The 24994-nt window shown below is 40.5% G+C and overlaps 1 protein-coding gene across 3 annotated transcripts in view; it reads left to right on the top strand.

Moving 5' to 3' along the window:
- Window positions 1-7869: 7869 nt before the first annotated feature.
- The window catches only part of IGFN1 (immunoglobulin like and fibronectin type III domain containing 1), a 68310-nt gene continuing 51185 nt past the window's right edge, over window positions 7870-24994 (top strand). For all 3 annotated transcript variants that reach the window (XM_061631890.1, XM_061631889.1, XM_061631888.1), the window contains exons 1-2: window positions 7870-7992; window positions 24069-24135. In XM_061631890.1, the coding sequence (XP_061487874.1) occupies window positions 24117-24135 (19 nt within the window). In that variant the 5' untranslated portion in view covers window positions 7870-7992; window positions 24069-24116. The remainder of the gene's footprint in view (window positions 7993-24068; window positions 24136-24994) is intronic.

Below are 24994 nucleotides of genomic sequence, written 5' to 3'. Positions count from 1 at the left end.
GATACTGTTTCCAGCTTTGGTTTCTGCTCTACCTTCCCTTTCCTTCTGTATGTATCCAGCCAAGGATCAGGCGTGTTGTTAAACCAAAGGAATGTAGATATGCGTGTGGTTACATTTAAATGGTTTCCAACATGTTATAGTTTCTCTTATATAAATATCTTCATCCTAAAAACCTGCCTTGCTACCAACCTAATACACATCCGCCCCTCACCCTCTTCAACTCAGAACCACAGAACCATACTCTCCTCACACCAACTGTCATTCTCACATATATACCTTCAACCACCCAGACGCTCAGCCAATCACAACACAGCATTCCGCAACATTCCATCACATGTACTCCCCCCTCCCAACTCTTTCTACTTACCATATTTACACTACAAAACCCACACTTACCATAAATACTGTACAAATATAACAGGGGCATCACATGGTACCATTTGGACTTCAAACTCTATTCTTTAATTTATACTTGACTGTCATAGTAAATACCAGAAGCTTTCCATTAAACTTATGCTTCACTGGTAATGTCTTGTCAGACCTGAGAGATTATAGACAATCCAATACTATTGTCATCTTTTTTAAAAGACATATATTAAGATACATAGCACACAGGGAGCTCCTGGGAAATAGGGTCACCCTTTTCAGCTTCAGTTCTTGAGCAAAGGCTAGCCCAGATGCCATAGGTACTATATACTTAAAAGAAGTGGCATTTTTCAGGTTCATTCCTGACAACCCTTTTTGGCAGTCCTTAAGAAAGACCGTCTTATCCCTTATATACCCAGTCGATCACTGCGTTCTGCAGGTGAGGGCCTCCTGCAGATACCATCTTATCAGGAGGTTCGTTCTGCACAATATAGGAAATGGACCTTTAGTGTGGCGGCACCTACCCTGTGGAATTCCCTCCCTTTGAATATTAGGCAGGCTCTGCTATCTTTTTGGCACCTTTTGAAGGCTTTCCTCTTTCAACAAGCCTTTTAGGTTGAGACCTATCCCAGTCTGTGTCTGTGTTAGAATTGCTTAATATTTTTTTTAATAATGTTTTTAACCCTTTTTTAAAGTTTTTTTTTAAAAATGTTTTTAACACTGTTTTATTTTAATGTATTTTAAGATCTGTTTTTATGATGTTTTAAAGTGTTTTTAGTGCTTTGTTTGCCGTTCTGGGCTCCTGCTGGAAGGGTGGGATATAAATTAAATAATAAATAATAAATAAATAAAAAGGGGTGTCCCTGGACACATTTGGCTCCCACTGCTGGTATACAGCCCCAATAGATTAGCACTGAGGAAAAGTGGCCCTAAACTGAAAAGAAGTTGCCCACCCCTATTGTAAGGTATCTGTCCAGAAAATATTGTAGCAAAATATTGAAAGCTTTGTTGTTGTTGTTATGTGCCTTCAAGTCGATTACGACTTATGGTGACTCTATGAATCAGCGACCTCCAAGAGCATCTGTCGTGAACCACCCTGTTCAGATCTTCTAAGTTCAGGTCTGTGGCTTCCTTTATGGAATCAATCCATCTCTTCTTTGGCCTTCTTCTTTTTCTACTCCCTTCTGTTTTTCCCAGCATTATTGTCTTTTGTAGTGAATCATGTCTTCTCATTATGTGTCCAAAGTATGATACATGCCTTTTTCGGTGTCAGTGGCCTGAGTCCTCAAAATGGTTTGCAACTGTGTGGCAACACTAGCTTCAGTCAACTTAGAGATGTAAATCCCTTGTTGCCTTGTTGTTCCATATCCAAATAAATTTTGCTTCCCACTCTCCATCTCAGACTAATTCAAAATCACTGCAGCAGCTGTGATTCTTCATACATGCTATCCTTCCCTCACATTACCTCCTTCTGCCTAGCATGATACTCCACTCTGCCAGGCCTCAAGAAGCCCATAAAGTCATTCACCACAACTCTAAAACAATAAGCCAATAAATCTATAAAAGCATACTATCATACAATTTAAACTGGCAGTATAATAACAGTTCCAAATAGCCAAAATAGGAATAAGAAGCAAATTTAAATTAAGATAAACTTTGAAAATGGTGATTAGTCACAAAAATTATTATTTGTCACATTTATATTCCACCGTTCCTCCAAGGATGCAGGATGGCATGCACAGCAATTCACCTCATATGAACCAATTCCCAGAGTTCTCTAGGAAGAAGGACTGACTGTTAAACCACTCAGGGAATTGTACCCCTGTGAGGGGAATAGGGGTTCCCTAACAACTCTCAGCATCCTTCACAGACTACCCTTCCCAGGATTCTGTGGGGGAAGCCATGACTGTTTAAAGTGGAATAATAGTGGAATAAATGTATTATGTGAATGTGGCCCCAAACAAGGATTCGAACACAAGTTTCTCTGGTTCAAGCCCAACACTCTTGCCACTACATCATACTGCCTCTCCATTTAGTACTGGGAAGGCTATAACTCATTGTAGCAGCATCTTCCTTGCATGCAGAAGATCTCAAGTTCAATCCCCAGCTTTTCCAGGTAGGGCTGGGAGAGACTCCTTGTCTGAAACCCTGGAGAGCTGTTGCCAGTCAGTGTAGACAATACTGAGCTAGATGGACCAGTGGGTCTGACTCATGAAAAGCAGCTTGCTATGTACTGGACCTGTAACCAGGTGAGAAAGCTAATCATCTGTCACATCCAGGCACATGGTGAGAAATTTCTTGCTATGCTTCTGTTTCCCAAAACATTGGTCATTTATGGTAAAACAGTTTATAAATAACATGGCTGGATGCTGAGGCAAGCTGCAGCTTCCCACATAGTCATGATAAGCTAAAGGTGCATAGGTTGGTGCATATTATTTTCCTTCAGACTTTGAAGAAGCACTGCAGTTTATGGACATCTGTGCTGATATGGTTATCAACAACCACTCTTAATCTAGCCTCTAATTTCCATGTGCAATCCATCTCATTGCTACCCCCTGGGGTCCTCTTGCTTCTATGAGTTGTGTGTGCTGGCCTGTTCATTCTCTTCACTTGCAGTGTCCCCTGTTATACTGCAGAGTCAGTGTCAAACTGTGAGTAGAGTTTTGTATGCCAGGCAGTTTCTGTGCTGTACTATAGGCCCTGTTTTAGTTATCTATTATATATATTTAGGAAAGCTGTTTGTCTTTTACCATGAATTTGGACACCTCTTCAGATTCCTCAGATCAAGGACCAGGTTTTCATCTACATTTGGATACAATTGAACACCATTTTGAATCAAGATGGTTGACTGAACCTTTCAAAACTGCACTTTTTTTGTTTCTTAGATTTTCCCAGCAATGCTGGGTACAAGGTTGCTAATATGTTACATACTTAGGTGTCTGGTTTATTTAAAGGCTGCTTTCACACTGCACTTATTCCGTTAGTCTGACAATTTCTTACCTGGTAATTTGCACATTATATTTGATCTTTCACACGATACACAAGCTAGCTCCAATTCTAGTGGAATGTAGTGGAAGTTTAGTGCAAATTTCTGTGATAAATGATACCAGAAATAATCTGTTAGCAAGACTGGAAACCTAGAAGATTGCAGGAGTTTTTCGCTAGCTGCAGCTGCTCATGTGACAGGCATCCCAGCAAGCACTGTATTCCCGTCCTTTCATCGCACAGGGTTTTTCTTTTTTGCCTGACAAATGTACCAGTATTCCAGCATTGGCACAGATAGCAGCAGCATTTCCCACACACACCTCTGTCTTGATACAACTAAAACAATTTTAAAAGTCCGATCCTAAAGGGAGAGGGCTTGCATGGCGATGGGATGAGATCTTAGACCTCCTACACAGTGGGGAACAGTGCACATGGGTGAGGGACGAAAACAAGCCGTGTGAAAGACAGTTGCACGAATGCTGGTATATCGGCTGAAAAAGCTGCTGTTCCTTAATGCAACAGGTACTGCAATGTGAAAGGGATTTTAGAAATCGGGACAGAAGCGCTACCTTTTTAATCCGTTAAACTAAAGCAATTAGCCCCCCTCTTTTAAGGATGAAAACTGGGCTCCAGTCAATAGAATCCCTTGTGCATGCAAAAAGGTGCAATATTTTAATAGACAAATAAAATAAGTTTGGAAGTGAAGCTTAGAATATTTTCAGTTTGAAAGGTGTGACTTGTAACAGCAAAGGAAGGAGTGGGTGTATATTCTTCCTGAAACTTTGAGGCAGTGCTAAAGTTTGGAAGGGGGGATCTATTCTGCTCTGTACCTTAGGAAAAAAATCATTTCAACATATAGCTACTTGTACTGCAGCCCCTGCCACCAATAGGACACAAGGAAGCTGATATACTCAGGAAAGATCAGCTAAAGGAACTACAGGCCTCAGAAAATAAGCTGTGAATCTTGTTGTGGTTGGTATGGTATTGCATTTAGGAAAGCATCATTATTTTTTGTTGTTCTTTTTCTGTTTTCATTTCATTTACCTTTAACCTCACTCCCTTACATCCATAGAAGCAACAACAGTGGTTCCATGTGTTCAGCTCAACCCCCTTAAACCCACTGATGATGCATCTTGTTAGTTGCATGACAGTTTGTTTCTTGCCCAATAGTGGAAAAAGAGAATTCACATACTGGGAAGTGTGGCTGCAGTTGTTGTTATTACCAAGCTCTGTCTGTGAAGGTAGATCAAACCATGTGTGTTTTCTCTCAGTTATTACTCACTGGAATTGTGTTGGCTGTCAAAGTGGGTTTATAGCAGCCCACAGGGGAGACAGGAAAGGGTAGAGAATCTTCTTACTCTTACTCATTTCTCAAACCTCTTTCTGAAGTGAAGGGTCAAATCTGTAAAGAGGTTTGGAGCAGCCATGTTAAAAGATAGGGGCAGGGCATTCCAGGCAGGGGTTACCAACCCTGCTTGGATATGGATATCTCTGCAGAGGATCCTTAGTCAAGCTTTACCTACAGCACCATCAAAACCATATTAACTCAGAAGTAAGTCCTATTGAGTTCTATGGGGCTTGGTAAGTGTGTTTAGAATTTCAGTGTTCAGGGACATCCATCTTTACTCCTGAGTGCTCCTATCTAACATCTCCACAACACTAGGCACCTTCTTCCTACAATGGCCTTCTGGTGACTGGCCTGGCTTGAAGGCACTTAAACCCTTCTTGCGAGAAGCAAGTAGGCTAGATTAAATGTCCCCTTCCCAGGTTCCATCTTTTAGCTAAGATTTCTATCTTAATTTCCAACCAGAGAAATGTCTTTTTTTAATTGTATGCTCCAAGCAACTGTGGTTGATGCTGAATGCATCATGCTTAATGACTAGGGCCCACCCCTGTGACATCACTTGAGCCCATCCCTATGACATCACTACAGCCCGAGCCTGTCACATCACTATGACCTGCCCCCGTGACATCACTAGGGCCCACCCCTGAAATCTCAGGGCTTGGGATGCTTCTGACCTGGCAACCCTAATTCTGTAACAGCCTGGCTGCTATGAACCAGTATGGAGTAAATGCATACATAGTTTATTATGTATTATCCTTTCCCTAATGATTTGTTTATATCTCTTGCAGGAAATGCTTGAATTTGGTCACAGCATTCACATACAACCACTAGCATAGTAGCAAATTCAGAAGTGCAGGATCCCTTCATAATAGTCACAGCTATGCCCTCTCACAGCCACACCCTCTTCTAAGATTATACAACCTTCTAAAATTATAGAATGATCTAGCCAGATTTAAATACTGCTTTTGCTTCCCTGTTGTTGTCACCATTTGACTGTCTTTTTTTCACTCTCAGAGATACTGCTTGAATTACTGAATTCAGTGTCAACACATTTATCTCCTGCTGCTACCAAACTACTTGATGATGTAGATTGGATGCTATCATCAGGATTCACTGTCTCTTCTTCTGCAATTACAGAATTCTTACTGTCCATAACTTGCCTTTTTGAAGTGGGAACTAATAGGAACTCCTTTCACTCTGATTGGCTCCAATCAGCAGCAAAGGGAGCAACTTAGAAGACCTTTCTCAGTGGCTAACACACACCCCTTTTATGCTGATTGGCTCATAGGACACTGGAGATATAGGGATCCTGCTTGGACCTGGATCCCTAAAAAGAAAGGGGTCTAAAACTCTCTGAGACTCTGGACAACCACACCCCTGCACATCACAATATCAAACCAATTTTGTGATGTCTGTAAACTCAGAAATATACTGGTTAAAGCTGACAGTCACCTATATATGATTGCCTGCCTTTACTTGTATAGGTTTTGGAAAATCTAGTTTAAGACACTCACAAAACTTTTTTGGGATTGTCAGCAGTTACCAAATTTTTTACACTCACTATACTGTGTAGAAAACAACACCTTGAAGTAAACATATTTTATTTTCAACTTGCATCACACTCTTATCCTAAAGATCCAAGGCAGATTGCAATGATATCGGAAAGAACTAAAAATGAACTTTGGTGTCTGAGTTTAGAGATGCATAATGTGTTAAGGTGCACACACAGATATACTATATATGCAGTCTGCTCCATTAATTTCAGTGGAGAGACTTACATCTGTAGCCTTCTGTGTATGCAAATTTGGTCCTTCTATTAAAGTGAGTGGGAAAGCCACAGGAGAGGTCTGTGTTATAGGCAGTGGCATAGTAAGATCAAGGCAACAGAAAATATTGAGAATAAAATTAGAAATTACAACAAAATTAAAATCCTAACTGCAAATCCTACCAATGCGCCCATCCTGTTGATTCCTAGTCTTCTCATTCTGAGAACTCTGCCTACCCCAAAGCAAGGGAACCCATTTCCCTAACTCATGATGGTTGCACATGTAAACATATAATCCACCCATGTCGCCACTCCCTAACCCAATTGCTTTATAATCTCTACCATAAAATAAATTGTTCTTCAAAATATGGGGTGATACCCAATCAAGTCATGCTCAGAATACTCACTGAAATCAATTAACTTAAATTACTTGTCCATTGATTTGAGTCAATCTCTGATTATGACATCTTCTTCGTCACCTTTTAAAAATCTCTTTATTAAATGTTTGTCTTTATGGTATATTTGTGTTTTAATCTGTTAGTAGTTATTGTGATTTATTTTAGGTTATATTGAAGTTTAAAATATTTTTTACATGCTTTGTATTTTCTTAAATGCATAATTTGGTTTTTATGATTAATGTAAGATATTAATGTTTAAAATGATTTTTTCAAATGTTTTGTGTTGTTTTAAATGTGTGATTTTGTTTGATTTTTTAAAACACTGTAAACCGCTTAGAGGCTTCTTTTAAAGTATGAAGCAGCATACAAATTAATTAATTAAATAAATAAATTATATCTTGCCCTTCCTTCCAGAAAGAGCCCAGGGCAGCAACACTGGATCTCACCCATAGGCTTTGCAAAGGTTTTTAGAAAATGTGTAATGAGAACATTAATTGTCCTAACCACTAGTTTAAGAAGATTCATAACAACCACAATGAAGGTGTTCAGACTGATTTTTTGATAAAATAAATCAGAAAGTGCTTAGCTATTCAGATAAAATTATGGGTGCTCAGCACTTCTGAAACTGTGGAAGTTATTCCTTTATACCCCAAAAATGTTGTGCCTCTCATGGAAATATTTAAAGGTTTTACAAGAGGGAAGATTTGAAGAATGAAGTTTGGAGAGGAAATCAGATCTGCAGAAAATTAATGCTTCAAAATTGGTTTATGAAATGTCAAAGAATTTAAGTTAATCTTGGATTTGTGCAGCACCGTCTCTGGCATGTACTGGAATAATAATGGCTTGAAGGCAGATGCCATAAGTTTCCAATAAAAAAAATCATTTGGATTTATTGCAGGCTAACAGCTCTCTGACAAGCTTTCACCTACGAAAGGGAGAGGGCAAGAGAGCGATTAAGAGATCGAGCGAGAGAAAGTGAGACAGACTGGGAGAGGAGCAGAGGGCTCTCAGTGACTTAATTCTAAGTTAGCTCTTCAGTTGTAGATTATTGACTATAATATAGACCCTTGTGGGAAGCAGCAAAGAGGGAGACGTTACAAGAACGGGGAAGACAAGAGTATTCTCACAAACAGGTGAGTCACAAATTCCTGAAGCTCGGGAGCATCTTATAGATTGTTCTTGCATGACAGAGGCATCATTTAGTTGATACTTTGCATTTGACAGCTGGGTAATCAAGCAGCAGTGATACTTCTCAAAGGACTAGAAGGGGAAAATGCATTGATTCCAAAAGAACCTATTTTATGGTTCTGAAACCACAGGGTTCTGAAGTGTCATGGGGTAATAGAGGTGTGAGGAAGGTTCTTTCTGACTGATTACTTGGTATTTTTTCTAGTGTATTAGAAGCATTAGGGACAGCTCCAGGAGATCTCATGGGTCCCCCCCCTTTTTTTCTTGGACTGTTGATGAAAGGAGAGTTTCATTGGGAAAGTACAAATCATTAAAATAGCAGAATTTGGTTTCCAATCATCTGGATTCCTCTGATAGGCAATTGCCCTTATGAAATATTGTATAGGTGAGGATATAAAATTGGCCAACACAGTTACTTAAAATAAAAAATTGGTCAGCTACCACATCTTGAACCCAACACTAACCAAAAATGCAAGATAACTTTTAAGGGCTATTCCCTATTTGTATGGAATACAGAACATTATTTCTACACATTATTTCAGGTGTAGATAACTAACAAGATAAGGATGAGAAGCTGTAAATTGGAAATTCCTCCCCCTTGCAAAAGGGAAAAATGGGTTATCTTGCATATGCAGAGTTTCATAAAATCTATGGCAATAATTTTGCATGCAATTAAGTGCATTTGAGTTCCACTGAACTAACCCATGTTAAAACACTGAATATTAAGACCATTCTTCCCCCTACCTCTGATTTCAGAGAATATGAACATCCTCAAACAAAATCATTTCTGCTATATTTACATTTTTTAAAACGTGATTTTATTAACCCCATACATACCAAATGGCACCACACACTAAACTTTTGGAACACCTGCTGTTAATTTTAGCTGGAGTGAGAAGCTATCTGATATGTTGTGCTGACCATATAAGGCTGTACGAAGCAGCATCACAGAGCATATGTTCTGTGCCCATTTATATTCAGGGTATCTTAAACACTATTCTCAAGTGTTTTAACACATTTTAGCAAAGGAAAAAGGAGGATGCATCTACTAGGCCTTCTAACATCCTGCCTAGATGGCTGGGCCAAGCAACACTTCTGTCTCGTTTTCTCCAGAACAGGAATGGCATAGTAGGATTCAGTGCCTGACAGCAAAGATTGCTCGCACAGGAAGACAGGGAGAGTGGAAGTCATAGAGCAGGATATTCAGGGAAGAAGTGTGAGTGTCAGATTTAAAAGTAAGCCATGCTCATTTAAATCACACATCAACTTGACAAACAGCACTGGACAGTCATTTAAATCAGTTTTAAATGAGGGAATAGCAAAGATTCTGTATGTCATGGGGAAGGAAGGGGCTAATTTATAGTTTGGAAACTGCATGTTGCTGTATTCTGCATTTGTGAGGTTAGAATTTAATCCCTACCTCCTGATGACTGGCAATAGACACACTCCTATACTACTGAAGTATGCAAAGATATCAGAATGTCAGTTACTGCTTGGTGGAAGAAAGGACTCACAGTGTAAAAGGCATGCTAAAATTTTAGAACTCTTCAAATATGCAACTCGTGTCTGACATATAAATTGTAAGTTGGCCACCTGTTTTTAGAAGTGCTTCTAAATGCCTATTACAGTCAGTGTCAAAAGCATTCAAACTGTTATTTACAAGGCCGAATGAGAACTTTCTAAATTTGAAGGCCTGATTTAAAGCAAATGCATTCATCAGTTCTAGCCTGGAGTCTTCCATCTGCAAACTCAATCTCTTCAAGTACAAATGATCAGAGCTTGGAAACTTTTTTGAACTACAACTCCCATCAGCCCAATCCAGTGGCCATGCTGGCTGGGGCTGATGGGAACTGTAGTTCAAAAAAGTAACTTTTCCAAGCTCTGCAAATGATGTACAGAATGAATGTTACTTCATTATCCCCAACCCATTTTGGCCATTGAGCTTAAGTTGAAGTCCAGACCTATGGGGATGTTTCATCTCAAAAGCTCATGCTCATGAGATATATAAAAACTGATTGCTTCCTTTACCAGTGAACTGGAATTGGTGGGTGGGGGACACTACCAGCTATTCTCACTTCAGTTACAGAGTGTTCACAAATGGGGTCAGGCCTTTCAATTACCACACACTTTTCTATGAGTTGGCAATTCAGGATTGATTAGCATGTACATTTCAGAAATACTGTAGTAGATCCTATATACGGTGACTGCTCCATTCAATACATATCACTGTCTTAATGGAACAACTCCCATGAGAAGACTGAAAATGTGCCATGTCAGAAAAAATGCTAGCTGTCATGTAAACAGCTCCCCATGTGAAATTAAAAGGGAATGTGAGAACATAAGAAGCTGCCTTCTACTGAGACTGACCATTGGCCTATCTAGCTCAGTATTGTCTTCACTGACTGGCAGCAGCTGCCTAGGATTTCAGGCAGGAGTCTCTCCCAGCCCTCCCTGGAGATGCCAATAATTGAACCTGGGACCTTCTGCATGCAAAGCAGATGCTCTGCCACTGAGCTATGGACTCAATGTATGAGCAATGTCTGCAAATTTGTGTTGTTTGATTACCTTAATCTGTTAAAATATTTTGATCATTTATATTCCTATGTAGATATAATCAAATAATTGGTTAATCAGTTAATTGACTCTGCAGGCTTAGCTGGGAGTCAGCTATGCTAAATAAAATGAGGCTCACTTTCAAGTAATCATGCATAGAATTGTGTGGCAAGATGTCTTTAATCACATGATGGCCATAGTATGATTCAATGGACAGTAACTAACTATCCATCTTGGATAATACTTCTTCCACTACTTTTAAAAGACAAATGTACGCTTTTCAGTTACACCTCTTAAGTAACTGCCAACAGTTCAAGCTCATGTATCACATTAATCTACTTCAGATTAAGATCTGCAAACTCCAGAAATACTGTTTCATGTATTGTACGTCTCAGGTGTGGGGCACATAGTCCTCCAGATATTGCTTGGCTTCAACTCTGACCACTTACCATGCTAGCTGGAGTTGATGGGAGTTGGGAGTCCAACAACATCAGGAGGGCCACAGGTTCCCTACTCTTGCTCTATCTGAAATATATGTAGTGCCTTTCTGACAGCAGATAGACATGCATCTTAACATAAAAGAGCAACTCATGGGAAGACACTTCTGTCTTTTAATGTACTTGAGAAATGGCCATCATACTCTACAGCCAAAGAGCTCCACTAGACCAAAGCATTTTTTCTCAGTTCCTTGGGGCTGATTCTCAAAAAAGTCCACAGTATGGCAACTGTTAATTTCCACTGACTTCATGCTGCAGTAGCTGTTTTCTTTGATCCTCTTTCACTGACTATGACATCTTGATATTTCAGTGCTTTTCAGTGGGAACCAAGAGTTAATGGCACTTACAGATAAAAGAATTGTCAGGGAACAAGGATGCCCTGGCCAGTGGCCAGATGAACAGCTTCTGGCAGTCCTAATGCACACGGGAACATGACACCTCTGCTTTCTAGGCCTTTTGAGTCAGTCCCTAGCAATCACCCTAGGGGTGATTGAATTTGTCAATTTCACTTTCTCATTTTTCTAGTCTTTATTTCAGTTCTCCACATTTCTGCATCAGTTTATGATTTTTCAAAAAAACCCAAAACCCCTCACAAAAAATTGTCAGCATTTTAGTGGACATTTCTCTTAATATACACATTTTTGTATGTAATGTTGCCTCATAGACACATTTTTGCAAAGTCTATTAATGAATTTTTGTATGGTGTTTTCTGTAATATATCCATTTTTATGCATACTTCCCTCTAATATACACATTTTGCACATTGTTTGGCTGGAAAGCTGCATCACAAAATCTGGAGCAGCGTGAATTTCCAAAGGTGGCTGTGTTTTGGTTTGTGTATTGTTTTAGGAAGTGCAATTTAGGTAGGTGCACTTTAAAATGTGAAGCAAACCAAATTCTCCCCCACCCCTCATTAGAGTCAAGGTAATTCTATCAATTTACCTTGCTGCTCTTTCATAGACCTCATCTAACTGGATTCGTGCCTAGGAGGCAGAGACAACATATGATGGTTTTGTTCAATCCTTGGTCTTTTAGCAGAAGCAGTGGTTTTTCTTAAGCAGCCCAATGAAACCAGACATCAGTTCTTCCCCCTGGGGGCAATAGCATTTGTTTTGTCTTCTTTCTCTCCCTTTTAACCTGCACTTTAATTTGATCTTTTAAAATTCCCTCAACATTTCTGCATTGCTTCCATGAATTCAGGCCACCATGGACAATCAATAAACCAACAAGAGCAAGAAATCTTGAGTTAGGATCAATCTGATAGTGAGGAGAATTCCGATCAGTGTTGTATGTGAACACAGGTTATTAATGCTGATCACTTATAGTTCTTAAAGTGGAGGGCACTTAGAGTTTTATTGAATGTTAGTCCTACTCAGAGTAGACTCACTGAGTTAATAGACATAACTAACTAAAGTTCATTAATTGCAGTGAGTCTACTCTGAAAAGGATTTAGTTGAATACAACCTTGAATATTTTCTAATACTACTAAAGCAAAGAAACTGTGAGAGGATTAGCACAAATCTGTATGTGGAGTTCAAGTTCATGGGAGCAAATCATGGAAAAGCAGAGAGTTGCCAGGGAGCAATTCGTGTCTGGAAAAAGGATCTTGAGAAAGTTGTTTCACTAGTTGAAGGCAGAGGATTCATGTCCCTGAAGCAGATACAATCTTTTTTAAAAGAAGCAAGTTAAAGGCTTACATTTCCTTTCAAATCTTCTCCTGCTACCCCTTCTCTTTTTCTGTTCAAGGAAAAAAGGTTGGCCACTCCATCCACTTTACATAAGTACAGTTAGACTGTAGCATACAGAGTTCAAGTTTCATAGCAACCATATTTCGTAGCAAGAATGGATTTCTCAACAAGGTTTTTAATTAACACAACAGTCCAATACAGATGTCCAACTTTACCAAGTGGTAAAGTTTTCTATTATGGTTGTGCTTCATCATCTATACTAATATAATATATCATCCCCATTTCCTTTGAAACTCACAGATTATTTCCCCTTGGCACCCTCATACAAAATGATTTAACTTTGTAATTTCACTTGCAAAACCTTGAGCATTTTAGCAATAACTTGGAGCATTAAAGTGTTTGGTTGCTTGCCCATATTGTTGCCAAGACTAATGGAGCTAGAGCCTTGCTGAATCAACCCCAAAGGCCATTTAGTCCATTTTCCTGGCTGTTTCAGATAAAGCCTATCAGCTGGCCTTGAAGGCAGCCACACTGCCTTGCTGTTAGCCCCCCAGCCTCTAAACCTGGAGAGTCTATTGCCAATACCCAGTGATAGACTTGTTTAAATATTCATGACCAAATCCAAGATTCTATCTTCTAGTAAATCATTTTACTATCTAAAACATGTTGCTTTGTCTGGACAGTGGACCCACATGATCTTGCCAGGTGTTAGCACTATCCAGTTTAGATGAGGCTATACAAGTACACAGGCACCTATCTTTCTTTATTATATTATTCATTAGTCATAGCCTTGTGTACCTAAGATGCATATGTAGCCCTGGGCACACATACTGTATCTGTGTGTAAGCCTCATTGGACATCATAGAACTTTGTTCAGGGATGGGGAGCCTGTGGCCCTCCAAATATTATTGGACTCCAATAGAAAACCTGGCCAATGGGCAGGCATGATGGGAATTGTAGTCCTGCAACATCTTAGGAGGAGGAGGTGCACAGGTTCTCCATCCCTGAATTTGTTCTGACTAAACATAGAGTTGGGTTCCATTTAAAATTACTGAATTTATGACACTGGTAAGATCTTCAGCCACAGAAAATGAAGTGTTTAATGCAATATGCTTTTCTAATAAGCAGGGGGATGAGAAAAAGGACAAACCACTCTTGTTCTGTTAATTATTTGCATTTGATTTCTTCTCCCTTAACTCCATTATCACTGAATCCAATGGAAATTAAGACTGGTTTGCAACTAGCATGAAATTCAAGCTTTTCTAATTTTAAAATTAGAAAATCAGAGATCTGTACTCTAAGATCCTCTCACATAGAGGTATATGACATGACTGAGGTAGTTATTTTAAACTAGTAAGATGTCCATCCAATGACAGGTGTTGTGTATGTGAAAGGGATGCTTGTAAAGGACTCTGTGGGGGTATGGTGTATTTTGATGTGCAGAGGTCTTATCCAGTAAGGCTAGGCCACCCAACATCAAGGGGAATGCAATCAGATACACTATTGGGGTAGAGGCCATTCCTGCTCCTGGTTCTTAGTGATCCTAGCAATTAAGGCATACTTCTTCATGAATGGCCCCACTGTGGGTGCTTAGAATAATGAAATGTTGGGTACTCTTTTGCATAGAGAGCCAGCAAAAAGTTCTCAGCTTTAGGGGATCAACCTCTTGCCTAGAAGCTCCCCAAACGCTGGTTGCTCACATTACTTTCTAAAAACTCCTTGAAAACTGGGTTCCCTCTAGACATGATGACTTAAGAATGTCCCAGTAGATTGGTGGGATATAAACAATGGAAACTGGGCACATGGCACATTCATCTATCCATGAGGCCAGCTCAATGTGCAAATGGCCCAAAGTATGTGGCATGCAAGGGCCACAATGATGTTTAAAATAGGATTAACTGGTTTGTGCAGGGGTAGCCAATGTGCCCTCCAGGGGTTGTTGGATTCCAGCTCTCATCAGTCGCAGTCAACAGCTGATAGAGACAATGGGAGTTATAATGCTTCCATTAATTGGGCAACAGGTTTTATTTAAGAAATGTTACTTATTTTTAGTACAAGAACTCACAACAACTGTAGATAGTGTTAATAGTGTGACAAGAGCCACTCCCATTTTGTCCTCTTTGCATGGGGAGAGAGACAGTCCTCATAGCTGGCTAGGCTGCCACTGACCTGTGCTCATTTTTTCTGTCTTCCTTCTGTGTAAATTGGTATGCCTCAGGGAGCTATTCACACCTCTGACTTACCTTCCTGTTTCTTCTCTGCTGACCACTGAAGGAGAAGGAGCCATGTTCTCTTTGTCTCCTCTCCTATAGCATGAGGGGCAATGTCTAGGCATGGTCATTGCAACATCCAACTTAGTTAGCAAGACAGAAGTTGCACCATTCCTATCCAGTATGTATTTCTATTAATAAAGTAGTCTGTGTGATTTATACCCATGCAGCACAGAGAGTTGAGAAAGTTACACTAAGCTAAACTCTGTTAATTTACTAAATCTCTCACTGGCCTACTAGCCATTGGAGAACCCAAGAGATGGTAGGACCTGCCTTAGAATAGACATTGTCCACCCATGAAAGGATATGCCTATGTCACATGAATGCATCACCTAAGAACAGGTAAAGTGTGCCAATTCCCTCCAGTAATACTACTTTATTCATATGCAAAGTTGATCAATTACTAACCCAATTAATTGACTAGCAGAGCAATCATATACATATCTGGTCAGAAGTACAATAGAATCACCGGGTTCACCTATGTAAGTGTGCATGTGATTGCAGCCTCATAAAATTTATTTGCTAAGATTCCTTTAATCAGGTGACAGCTTTAGGTTTTAGCAGTTCATCTCAGTCCCAAATAGCTAGCCACACTCTTAAATTCTTTTTTACACCAGATATCATTTTAGTCTCCAAATGTATCTAGTCTTAAGTATGTCTTCTCACTTCCATTTCAGTGATTTCCTCTGAAATGTCAGCATGTGTCTTTTCCCTCACATAGAGTTTGTAAATCCATTTCCTTGATTCTTAATTTGTAGGAAAATCTATATGAACAACATCAGAAGCAGAGCTTGGAAAAGTTACTTTTTTGAACTACAACTCCCATCAGCCCCAGCCAGCATGGCCACTGGACTGGGCTGATGGGAGTTGTAGTTCAAAAAAGTAACTTTTCCAAGCTTTGAAAGGTTACACAGACATTGGCCATACACCCTGACTAGTTACGTATTTTGAGGTTATCTCGCTACAACAAAGCCCTTTGTGTCATTTTCTGATTCTGAACCATCTCGTTAGCACCACCTAGTGCTTTTATTCCCTAAAGGCAACAGCCATTTCTTCTATTAAAAACCTAGCTAGATCAACAAAGTAGCCAAGATCCCAACGCAGGCAGAGCAATATATTCACCAATTCTATTCCTTTCTGGCTTATTTTATTATGTTTCAACCCAAGGAGTAATGTGCGTTATGCACCTTCAAGTATGGCAACCCTATGAATCAGCAACCTCCTATAGCATGTGTTGTAAACTACCCTGTTCAGATCTTATAGGTTTAGGTCTGTGGCTTCCATTATGGAATCAATCCATCTCTTGTTTGGCATTCCTCGTTTTCTACTCCTTTCTGTTTTCCCCAGCATTATTGTCTTTTCTAGTGAATCATGTCTTCTCATGATGTGTCCAAAGTATAACCTCAGTTTCATCATTTTAGCTTCTGGTGATAGTTCTGGTTTAATTTGTTCTACGTTAATGTGGCGAGGGGGTTTGAGAGTGTCGAAGAAGCTGAGAACAATGCCATCAGGAGTCTAGACCAAGAGGCTAGACTCCTAGCAGGGGCACCCAAGGCGGAATGGTCAAAGCTGAGACACCAGACTAGGATGCATCCAAACTCAGAGGAAGGCAATGGTAAACCACCTCTGAATACCTCTTACCACAAAAACCCTATGAACAAAGTATCCAAAATGCAACACGAGATAGTGCTGAAAGATAAGACCCCCAGGTCAGAAAGCACTCACCGAGCTACTGGGGAAGAACAATGGACAAGTGCAAGTAGTGCTGTGACTAATGATGCAGCTGGGTCAAAGGCGAAAGGAAACCCAGAGGCTGATGCGTACAGATGCAAAAGGAGAGTCCAGAGTTGTATGACGCACACAATAGGAACATGGAATGTGAGAAGTATGAACCAGGGGAAAGTTAGAAATTGTCAAGCAAGAAATGGAACGCATCAACATTACAATACTTGGTGTGAGTGAACTAAAATGGACGGGAATGGGACATTTTCAATCAGGCAACTACAAAATATTTTATGCAGGAAATGAGAAATTCAGAAGAAATGGGATTGCTTTAATAGTGAGAAGTGATGTAGCAAGAGCAATCAGGAGCTACAATGCAAGGTCTGAGCGAGTTATATCAATGAGATTAAACGGGAAACCTATCAACATAACCATCATCCAAGTCTATGCTCCAACGGCAAATGCAGAAGAAGAGGAATTGGAGAGATTTTAAGCAGAAGTACAGGAAGAAATTGATCATACACCAAAACAAGAAGTGCTGATAATCATGGGGGACTGGAATGCAAAAGTAGGGAACAGAGAAGAACTAGGGATTGTGGGGAAATGGGGCCTAGGAGACAGAAATGAAGCAGGAGAAAGACTTACTGAATTCTGTGAAACCAATAATTTGTTTCTTGAGAACACATTTTTTGAGCAACCGAAAAGATGACTATACACGTGGACATCACCAATTGGCAATACAGGAATCAAATTGATTATATAATTGGTAACAGAAGATGGAGAAGTTGCATACTTACTGCAAAAACAAGACCAGGAGCAGACTGCAGTACAGATCATGAACTGGTCATATTGAAAATCAGAGTAAAGCTAAAGAAGACCAACAAAGCAATCATAATGCCAAAATACAATTTAAATAACATCCCAGAAGCACATAAAGATGAAATAAGGAACAGGTTTGAGGCTTTAAACGTATTTGACAGAGAACCAGAAGAACTATGGAATGAAGTCAGAGACGTTATCAGGGAAGAATGGAAACAGACAATACCTCTAGTTAAAAAGAGAGAAAGACCTCAATGGATGACTGAAGAAACCCTTAACATGGTTAAAGAGAGAAGGAAAGCAAAAGTAAAAGGAGATAGAAACACAGTCAACACTAAATGCAACAATACAGCTACTAGTACGTAGGGACAAAGAGAACTATTACAATAACTGTATAGAAATAGAAGAGGACAACAAAAAGGGTAGAACAAGAGCCCTATTCCAAAAGATTAGAGAAATGAAAGGGAAATTTAAACGAAGAGTAGGGATGTTGAATAATCAACAGGAAAACACACTGACTGACCGAGATGAAATAAAAGGAAGATGGAAGCAATACACCGAAGAACTCTATAAAAGAGATGCCAGGATGACAGATTCATTCACAGAAGAACCGTATGATGAAGAACCAGCAATTTTAGAATACGAGGTGAAAGCTGCTCTTAAAATACTTGGAAGAAACAAATTACCAGGAATAGATGGCATACCAATAGAGTTGGTAAAAGCTACTGAAACTGAATCTGTCCAAATTTTGACAAAAATCTGTCAAGAAATATGGAAAACTAAACAATTCCCCACAGACTGGAAGCGTTCCATATACATCCCAATTCCAAAGAAAGGGGATCCCAGAGAATGCAGTAATTATCGAACTATTGCCTTAATATCCCATGCAAGTAAAGTAATGCTCAAGATTCTACAACAAAGGCTCTTACCATATATGGAGCGAGAAATGCCAGACGTCCAAGCTGGATTTAGAAAGGGAAGAGGCACCAGAGATCGTATCGCAAACATATATTGGATAATGGAACGGACCAAGGAATTTCAGAAGAAAATCAGCCTGTGCTTTATAGATTACAGCAGAGCCTTTGACTGTGTAGATCGTGAAAAACTATGGAATGCTTTGAAAGAAATAAGGGTGCCACAGCATCTGATTGTCCGGATGCGCAACCTATACTCTGCACAAGAGGCTACTGTCAGGACAGAATATGGAGAAACTGATTGGTTCCCCATCGGAAAGGGTGTGAGACGGGGTGTATTTTATCACCCTATTTATTTAATCTATATGCAGAACATATACGGAAAGCAGGATTGGACCAAGATGAAGGAGGTGTGAAAACTTGAGGGAGAAATATCAATAATTTAAGATATGCAGATGATACCACACTACTAGCAGAAACCAGTAATGATTTGAAAAGAATGCTGATGAAAATAAAAGAGGAAAGCACAAAAGCAGGACTGCAGCTCAACGTCAAAAAGAGTAAAGTAATGACAACAGAAGATTTATGTAACTTTAAAGTTGACAATGAGGACATTGAACTTGTCAAGGATTATCAATACCTTGGCACAGTCATTAACCAAAATGGAGACAATGGTCAAGAAATCAGAAGAAGGCTAGGACTGGGGAGGGCAGCTGTGAGAGAACTAGAAAAGGTCCTCAAATGCAAAGATGTATAACTGAACACTGAAGTCAGGATCATTCAGACCACGGTATTTCTGATCTCTATGTATGGATGTGAAAGTTGGACAGTGAAAAAAGCGTATAAGAGAAAAATCCACTCATTTGAAATGTGGTGTTGGAGGAGAGCTTTGTGGATACGATGGACTGCGAAAAAGACCAATAATTGGGTGTTAGAACAAATTAAACCAGAACTATCACTAGAGGCTAAAATGATGAAACTGAGGTTATCATACTTCGGACACATAATGAGAAGACATGATTCATTAGAAAAGATAATAATGCTGGGAAAAACAGAAAGGAGTAGAAAAAGAGGAAGGCCAAACAAGAGATGGATTGATTTCATAAAGGAAGCCACAGACCTGAACTTACAAGATCTGAACAGGGTGGTTCATGACAGATGCTCTTGGAGGTCGCTGATTCATAGGGTTGCCATAAGTCGTAGTCCACTTGGAAGCACATGACAACAACGACAACACCCAATTATTTGTCTTTTTCACAGTCCATGGTATCTGCAAAACTCCTCCAACACCACATTTCAAATGAGCTGATTTTTCTTTTCTCCACTTTTTTTTACTGTCCTGATATCCATACATAGAGATCAGGAATACCATAGTCTGAATGATCCTGACTTTAGTGTTCAGTGATATATCTTTGCACTTGAGGATCTTCTCTAGTTCTCTTATAGCGGCCCTCCCTAGTCCTAGCCTTCTTCTGATTTCTTAACTATTGTTTCCATTTTGGTTAATGACTGTGCCAAGGTATTGATAATCCTTAACAAGTTCCATGTCCTCATCAACTTTAGAGTTACATAAAACATTACTTTAGTCTTCTTGACGTTCAGCTATAGTCCTGCTTTTATGTTTTCCTCTTTAAATTTCATCAGCATTCGTTTCAGATCATTACTGGTAGTACTGGTATTAGTAGTATGGTATCATCAATGTATCTTAAATGATTAATATTTCTCCCTCCAATTTTCACACCTCCTTCATCTTGGTCCATTCCTGCTTTCCGTATGATATGTTCTGCATATAGATTAAACAAATAGGGTGATATAATGCATCCCTGACTCATACCCTTTCTGATTGGGAACCAGTCAATTTCTCCATATTCTGTCCTTACAGTAGCTTCTTGTCTAGAGTATAGGTTGCTGTGGCCCCATTTCTTTTAAAGCATTCCATAGTTTTTCATGATCTATGCAATCAAAGGCTTTGCTGTAATCTATACAACAGAGGGTGATTTTCTTCTGAAATTCCCTGGTCCGTTCCATTATCTAATGACCTTTTGCAATATGATCTCTGGTGCCTCTTCCCTTTCTAAATCCAGCTTGGACATCTGGTATTTCTCGCTCACTATATGGTAAGAGCCTTTGTTATGGAACCAAGAAGTAATATGAGCCTCGTTTCTCCATTCATGATCTATATGCAGTAGGAGTTTCTAAGGGACCAACCCACTAGTCTCAATTAGTGCAGTGCCGATAATTTCTACTGTGGTCCTTACTATTCTCCATCAAAGAATAAGATACAAAATGCATCTGAATTTTTTCAAAAGGGAGTGAACATTAAAGTAAAATTCTCATGGGTGGGGTCCAGGGTTTTTTATGCACTTACCAAGGTTTACCAAGATGGCCAGGTGCTGTACATGTCATGAGTGTCCTTTCATTCTATGCATTATCTCACTAGTGGTCTGTACTCTACAGCTTTCTTTGGTGCACAAATTTCAGTCAAAAGCCCAGAGGAAGACACCATGAGGTAACTTCTCCCATGGGGGCTTTTTCAGATCAGGACTGAATTATTCTGGAGAGCTGCTGTTCCACAGTGGCTAAGAAGAGACAGTGGGTGGTATTCAACTAACACCTCCCATCAGTGCAAGGATGACTGCTAGTGCAATGTGACTTTCCACCCATCTCCTCCTCCCACACCCGCCCCAGAACTATTCTGGAGGTTTTGGGAAAAAACCCTAGAACAGATTTAGGGAGTATGCAGGGGTAGGAGAGGGGGAAGTCCTTGCGCTGATGGGACGCTTACTTATTGCTATGAGCAATCAGGACACCTAGTTTGACTTTTGTCACTTCCATGAGCTAACTTAGGCAAGCCCCTCTTAGTAAGTCATAGCGTGTGAGGATGAGGGAGCTGGTATGCATTGCCATCCCAGCTGCTGCCCACTTGGATGGGAAGCACTGGGTTGGCAGTGGTGGGTGCAGAGGCATACCCACTTGCACCTACCATCAACCTAGTGCTTCTCCTGTCACATCCCACTCCCAATGAGCAGCAAAACTGCTGCACCCAGTAGGGTGATGAAGCAGTAGGGTGATAAGATGCCCCATCTTATGCACCATGATTGTCCGAGGGGCACAGTTACTCTTAACTAACTCTCTGGGGGCCACATGCCAGCAAGGGGGTAGCCAGAGCATAGTCTTTTGCGCATGGTTCCACATACAGCCAAACATATATTCAGGCATATATTGCCCTGCCTCATCCAATCCATGCAGATCAACTGAGGAGGGGGGCTGTTACCCCCTCTTTACTCCTCAAGTGCTCAGTCTGAAGATCTGGGGGAGGGGTGATTTGCATCCCCAGCACTGTGTCTAATTTTTTCCTCTTTTTGCTGGTACCTTGCTGGAAGGTGGGTGGAACGGATCATGTCTCCTGATCTGAAGGTTAGCCACCCTTGGCCTAAGGGCCCACCATTAGGCGGGCTGGGGGGGGTTGACCACCTCAGTTCACTCATTTTGAATGTCATGAAAGTGCAGCAAATGAGTTGCTTATTTATTTGAGAAAATTTATAAAACACTTAATAAAAACCCCTCTAAACAGTATATTTAAAACAATATGAAATAATCATCAATAATATTGTTAGCTGGCTGGCTGAGGTGGCTTGGGAGAGCCAGTGCCTGCAGGAGGAAGGGGACCCCCACCACCCAGGGAAAAAGGAGAGCCATTTGCTGCTGCTGTATGTCTGCCTGCCTGCTTGCTTGCTGCTGCTGCTCAGCTACCACCACTGCCCTCTCCCTGTTGGATTTCTGCTCTGCAGGTGTCACACCTTGCAGGACCAGGCCCCCAGGTACTCAGCCAGCTGTTGCTGATATCATCCACCTGTCCCTTCCCTGGAGGGGATACATAAGCTGGCTGGCTGAGGTGGCTCCTGCTTTGTAGATTGCCTGGCTTTTTTGCGGGTCTTGAGTCATGTGCCTGGGAGAGAGGACTCAGAGCCCAGTGGGGAGACTTGAGGGACCCCCAATTAGTGTAATGACGGGTAGAGGGAGATATGGCATTGTGAGGAGGACTTGCCAGGTAAGGGGAACATGGCCCAGGCAGTTAATGACTGTGCCTTGTTCCGGTCCTCCCACACCCACAGGTTTGTTGGTTGCCTTATCAGCCAGCTCTCAGACCTCCGGATGCTGCTCCTAAATGCCAGATCGGTGCATAATAAGATCTCCCTCATTCATGATTACTGCAATGTGGTCTACGTGGGGCTGCTTTTGAAGATGGTTTGGAAACTGCAGCTCGTGCAAAATGCAGCGGCCAGATTGGTAACACGGACCAGATGGTTCAAACATATAAAACCAATTCTGGCCCATTTGCATTGGCTGCCTGTATGTTTCCAAGCTGGTTTTAACCTATAAAGCCTTACATGGCTTGGGACCACAATACCTGATGGAATGCCTCTCCCGATACAAACCCACCCATACACTACGCTCAACATCCAAGGCCCTCCTCTGGGTGCTGGCAACAAGGGAGAGGGCCTTCTCAGTGGTGGTCCCCAAATTATGGAATGATCTCCCTGATGAGATGCCCCTGGTGCCAATGCTGTTATCTTTTTGGTGCCAGGTCAAGACTTTCCTCTTCTCCCAGGCATTTTAGCATGTGTTTTTAAATGGCTTTTTAAAAATGTGTCTTTAAATTTGTATATTTGTTTTTAATGTTTTTAATTGTTGTAAACCATCCAGAGAGCTTCGGCTATGGGGCGGTATACAAATGCAATAAATAAATAAATAAATACATAGGTATTTATTTGATAGGATTTATATAGTGCTTAATCATCAAAAACATCTAAGGGGTTTACATAAAACAACACAAAATGTTCATTTAAAAATAAAATCAAATGTGGAAGAAGTTTACCTACATTTTTCAAAATATAAATAATGGCCAGTTTAATAGAGAGAGAATAAAATGCATTACATGTCACAGTTACATGGTTGGGTAGGCTGTGTTATACATAAGAATTTAAAAACAGGATATTTTGCTGTATTTTTACTGCAACAGGGGAAGAGAGGTGCTTCTGGTATTTTGTGCCTGAGGTGTAAAATGAATGTGATGAGCCTCATGTACTTACCTTGGCTTGGGGAGGAGGTGCCCCAGGCCAACCCTACTTGCATATAGAATATGGGTATAAAAATAGCTTTTTTGTAGCTGTTCAAAAGTGTATTAAGTAAACATGTGAGGGAGTCCATCCCTTGTTATCATTCCAGTCGCCTTCCAACCAGTGGAGGCTCCTTATGCATTTTAGAACCCTGAGGACTAGGACAGTAACTAGCGGCATAGCTAGCATGTTTGCTCCTGCAGCCCCCCACCCTTGCATGTTTATTTACCATGCTGAGCCCTAAAATTGATTTGCCTTGTAGGATAATACATACAAGGCAGGGTGAACCCTCAAAACTAATATAGCAATGTTTCCATTATCATTTTGTCTAAAATCAAGTGACCAGCTCAAATAATTTGGCAGGAGCTACTAACATAACAATTGACACTAATATGTGATTGCCATTGACACTAATATGTGATTGCCATTTATTTGCAGAATTTAATCAGATTGTGCAGCTGAACTCCAGTTGCTGCTGGAAGAGCAATGGCAGGCCGGAGGGGAGGTGAGAGATGCAAAGATGTGGCAAGCTGGAGCCTCAGTTGGGAACTCAAGTATTCAGTCCTTCTGGAAAGGGAGTAATGTTCTACCTTACAGTACCCAAGACTACTTTTCAGGGATCTGTTCCCAGCTGTTGAATGGAAGATACAAAGGTGTTTCCAGACTGGGGCTTAGGCTGCTTTCAAACTGCTCTTTATTCTGTTATTCCAATGATTTCCTACCTGATAATTTCCACATTTTATTTGATCTTTCACATGACATAAAAGATGGTTCCGGAAATCTAGTGGAAGCTTAGTGCTCATTTCTGTAATAAATGATTCCAGAAATAATCCAACTGCAAACTTGGGAACCCAGAAAATCAGAGGTGTTTTGCGCTAGCTGCAGACCCTCACATGACAGGCATTCTGGCATGAAATGGGTTCCTGCCCTTTAGGCATGTATCAAATTTTTTTCCTAACAAAAATTGTACTGGTATTCCATCATAGGCATGGGTAGCAGTTTCCCCTGTCCATACACCCCACAAAAATAATGTCAGATGCTAGAGGGAGAGGTGTTGCATGGTGATGGGATAAGACTTTAGATCTCCTACACATATGGGGTGAAAAAAAAATCAGCTTAAGTTAAGGAGCAGTCAACCACACTCTGGAGCTGAGGAACTACCAGTATATTGTCATACACCAGCAGAAAGGTGTATAGGAGGGGGGAAGCCTGTGCTAATTTTTGCAGTGAATTATGGGGAACTACAGTGTGAACATGTAAAATGGGTGAGAGATGAAAACAAGGCATTGGTCGTTGCAGAAGTGTGAAAGACATTTATTTATGTGAAATGTCAGTATATTGACTGAAAAAGCCGCAGTTCCTTA

Source organism: Rhineura floridana, chromosome 6 (genome assembly GCF_030035675.1).
Source record: "Rhineura floridana isolate rRhiFlo1 chromosome 6, rRhiFlo1.hap2, whole genome shotgun sequence".
NCBI classification, from domain to species: Eukaryota; Metazoa; Chordata; class Lepidosauria; order Squamata; family Rhineuridae; genus Rhineura; species Rhineura floridana.
Note: the sequence above shows the minus strand (reverse complement) of the source record. Positions and strands in the feature narration are given on the sequence as shown.